Here is a 3,577-nt window from a genome sequence, read left to right as displayed (position 1 = left end):
CAGAAATACAACTGCAGAAGGACCTCTTTGCTCTTATACTCAAACTAGGAGACCAAAACTGCACACAGTGCTCCAGGTGTTGCATGAAAGTTGAACGTTCCTTGATTTCGTAAAGCCAATTATTTTAATTTGAAGATTGCAATGTTGAAATACAGTTCTTATTCCTTCTTCCCTGGCAGAACCAGAAAGACAAAAACAACCATTGAGACAAATAAAGTAGGCATGCAGGTGCAGCAGGCAGTGAAGAAAGCCAATGGTATGTTAGCATTCATAGCGAGGGGATTTGAGTATAGGAGCAGGGAGGTTCTGCTGCAGTTGTACAGGGCATTGGTGAGACCACACCTGGAGTATTGCGTACAGTTTTGGTCTCCTAATCTGAGGAAAGACATTCTTGCCATAGAGGGAGTACAGAGAAGGTTCACCAGATTGATCCCTGGGATGGCAGGACTTTCATATGAAGAAAGACTGGATAGACTCGGCTTGTACTCGCTGGAATTTAGAAGATTGAGGGGGGATCTTACAGAAACTTACAAAATTCTTAAGGGGTTGGACAGGCTAGATGCAGGAAGATTGTTCCCGATGTTGGGGAAGTCCAGAACAAGGGGTCACAGTTTAAGGATAAGGGGGAAGTCTTTTAGGACCGAGATGAGAACGTTTTTTTTCACACAGAGAGTGGTGAATCTGTGGAATTCTCTGCCACAGAAGGTAGTTGAGGCCAGTTCATTGGCTATATGTAAGAGGGAGTTAGATGTGGCCCTTGTGGCTAAAGGGATCAGGGTGTATGGAGAGAAGGCAGGTACGGGATACTGAGATGGATGATCAGCCATGATCATATTGAATGGCGGTGCGTACAGGCTTGAAGGGCCAAATGGACTACTCCTGCACCTATTTTCTATGTTTCTATGGACATGTATTTTTTTTACTTGGCTTGAGCATCATAGAAGCAAATGAATATCGATTCATATTAATTTTTCATGATTTCCAACGGCATCTCACGTATGTAACTCCCAGGACACGATGCGTTATGTACATGAGCATGATATCTTTGACCCTCCCACATGAATATGTTTAACTAATTTCTCCAATTTGGAAAGGCACATCAAAGGGTGTCCTAGTGCATCAGTCACTGAAAGGAAGCATGCAGGTACAGCAGGCAGTGAAGAAAGCCAATGGAATTTTGGCCTTCATATCAGGAGGAGTTGAGTATAGGGGCAAAGAGGTCCTTCTACAGTTGTACCGGGCCCTGGTGAGACTGCACCTGGAGTACTGTGTGCAGTTTTGGTCTCCAAATTTGAGGAAGGATATTATTGCTATTGAGGGCGTGCAGCGGAGGTTTACTAGGTTAATTCCCGGAATGGCGGGACTATCGTATGTTGAAAGACTGGAGCGACTAGGCTTGTATACACTGGAATCTAGAAGGATCAGAGGGGATCTTATCGAAACGTATAAGATTATTAAGGGGTTGGACACGTTAGAGGCAGGAAACATGTTCCCAATGTTGGGGGAGTCCAGAACAAGGGGCCACAGTTTAAGAATAAGGGGTAGGCCATTTAGAACTGAGATGAGGAATAACATTTTCAGTCAGAGAGTGGTGAATCTGTGGAATTCTCTGCCACAGAAGGTAGTTGAGGCCAGTTCATTGGCTATATTTAAGAGGGAGTTAAATGTGGCCCTTGTGGCTAAAGGGATCAGGGGGTATGGAGAGAAGGCAGGTACAGGATACTGAGTTGGATGATCAGCCATGATCATATTGAATGGTGGTGCGTACAGGCTCGAAGGGCCGAATGGCCTACTCCTGCACCTATTTTTTATGTTTCTATGTTTAAACTAAATTAAACATTGTTCAAATGTAATGATATTAATGACAATTTTATTATAATAATTTTCAATAATACAAACTTAAATAATTTTATTTCAAAAAATCTATTTTCAGAAGCACTGAGCTAAATTGAAAGAACAGAGATACAACTGATAAACTCCATGAAAATAGTTTTTCCAAAGAACATTTCTATTGATTAAAGCAAGATGAAACATCGCATCTTTATATTAATTTTACTTTCAGTAACGTTGGTTTTCATAACAATTGTATTCCAATATAAATATAAGGCTAATATAGATTATTTTAAAAAATCTACAAATGAAAAATGTGTTCAAAGCAGCGTGCAGAATATTCCAAAGGGAATTTGGACAATAAATTCTGCTGGACGTCTTGGCAACCAGATGGGAGAATTTGCATCACTCTATGCTTTGGCAAAGATTAATGGTCACCAGGCCTACATTTTGCCCTCCATGGCCAATTATCTGTCTCCTGTCTTCAAAACTACTCTTCCAACCCTCCATGAAAGTTTGGTCAATAAATTACCCTTTCAACCTTACGGACTCCACGACTGGATGGCTGAGGAGTATCGTAATATTCCAGGGAACTATCGAATGCTCCAGGGATTTCCGTGCTCCTGGACCTTCTTCCATCACCTGCGGGAAGAGATTCTCCACGAGTTCACCTTTCACGACTTCATCACGGAAGAGACAAACGCGTATCTGAGACGCATCGGGGGAGAGCGAAAGAATGTGACTTTTGTTGGAGTCCATGTTCGAAGGGGTGATTATGTTGGCATCATGCCTCTTTACAAAGGGGTCGTGGCTGATAAGGGATATTTAGAAAAAGCGATGGGTTACTTCAGAGATAAATACAGGAATGTTATTTTTGTGGTGACAAGTGATGGAATAGATTGGTGCAAGCAGAACATCAATAATTCCAAAAGGGACGTTTTCTTTTCAGATACTTCAAAGAGTCCAGGTGAAGACCTTTCCATTCTTGCTCACTGTAATCACACTATAATAACGTTAGGGACATTTGGTTTCTGGGCAGCTTACCTGGCTGGTGGGGATACTGTTTACCTGGTTAACTACACTACGCCTCATTCACGGTCTCGAAAGATATTTAAGTACGAAACATTTTACTTACCTCAATGGATTGGAATTGCAGCCGACCTCTCACCTGTTCTGGCAAAGATTTAAAAAAACAATCATTAAATTAACCAGGCATTCTGAATTCATAGTGTCCTACAGCATGGAAAGAGGCCCATCAGCCCAACTTGCCCATACCAAACAACACGCCCCATCCACATTAGTCACACCCATCTCTCTCACCCTTTCCTATACACCTACCTGTCCAAATGTCTTTTAAATGTTCTCATTGTACATGCCTCAACGACCTCCTCTGCGAGCTCTCTCCATATACCCACCACCCTCAGTATGGAAGACTTTGCCACTATTTGCCATCTATTAATAGTTTAAATGGAACTATTTAAATCTTTCCCCTCTCACCTTACACTGGGTAAAAGACTCTCTGCATTTACCCTATCTGTTCCCCTCATGATCTTATACACCCCTATAGGATCACCCCTCAACCTCCTGTGCTCCATGAAATAAACTCCGAGCCTGCCCAAACTCTCACAACAGCACAAGTCCTCGTAAATCTTCTTTGCTGCCTTTCCATCTTCACGACATCCTCCCTATAGTAGGGGGACCAAAACGGAACAAAATGCTCGAAGATTCAAGAAGCAGCAGATTCTTG

The 3,577-nt window shown here is 42.3% G+C and overlaps 1 protein-coding gene across 1 annotated transcript; it reads left to right on the top strand.

The window, feature by feature from the left end:
• Positions 1-1,937: 1,937 nt before the first annotated feature.
• Positions 1,938-3,018, top strand: LOC144590959 (galactoside alpha-(1,2)-fucosyltransferase 2-like). The gene has a single exon (XM_078395325.1). The coding sequence runs from the start codon at positions 2,026-2,028 to the stop codon at positions 3,016-3,018; it is 993 nt and encodes a 330-aa protein (XP_078251451.1). The 5' UTR covers positions 1,938-2,025.
• The last annotated feature ends 559 nt before the right edge of the window (positions 3,019-3,577 follow it).

The sequence above is a fragment of the Rhinoraja longicauda genome, unplaced genomic scaffold (assembly GCF_053455715.1).
Source record: "Rhinoraja longicauda isolate Sanriku21f unplaced genomic scaffold, sRhiLon1.1 Scf000427, whole genome shotgun sequence".
NCBI classification, from domain to species: domain Eukaryota; kingdom Metazoa; phylum Chordata; class Chondrichthyes; order Rajiformes; family Arhynchobatidae; genus Rhinoraja; species Rhinoraja longicauda.
The sequence above is the reverse complement of the archived record's forward strand: the minus strand, read 5'-3'. Positions and strand labels throughout refer to the sequence as shown.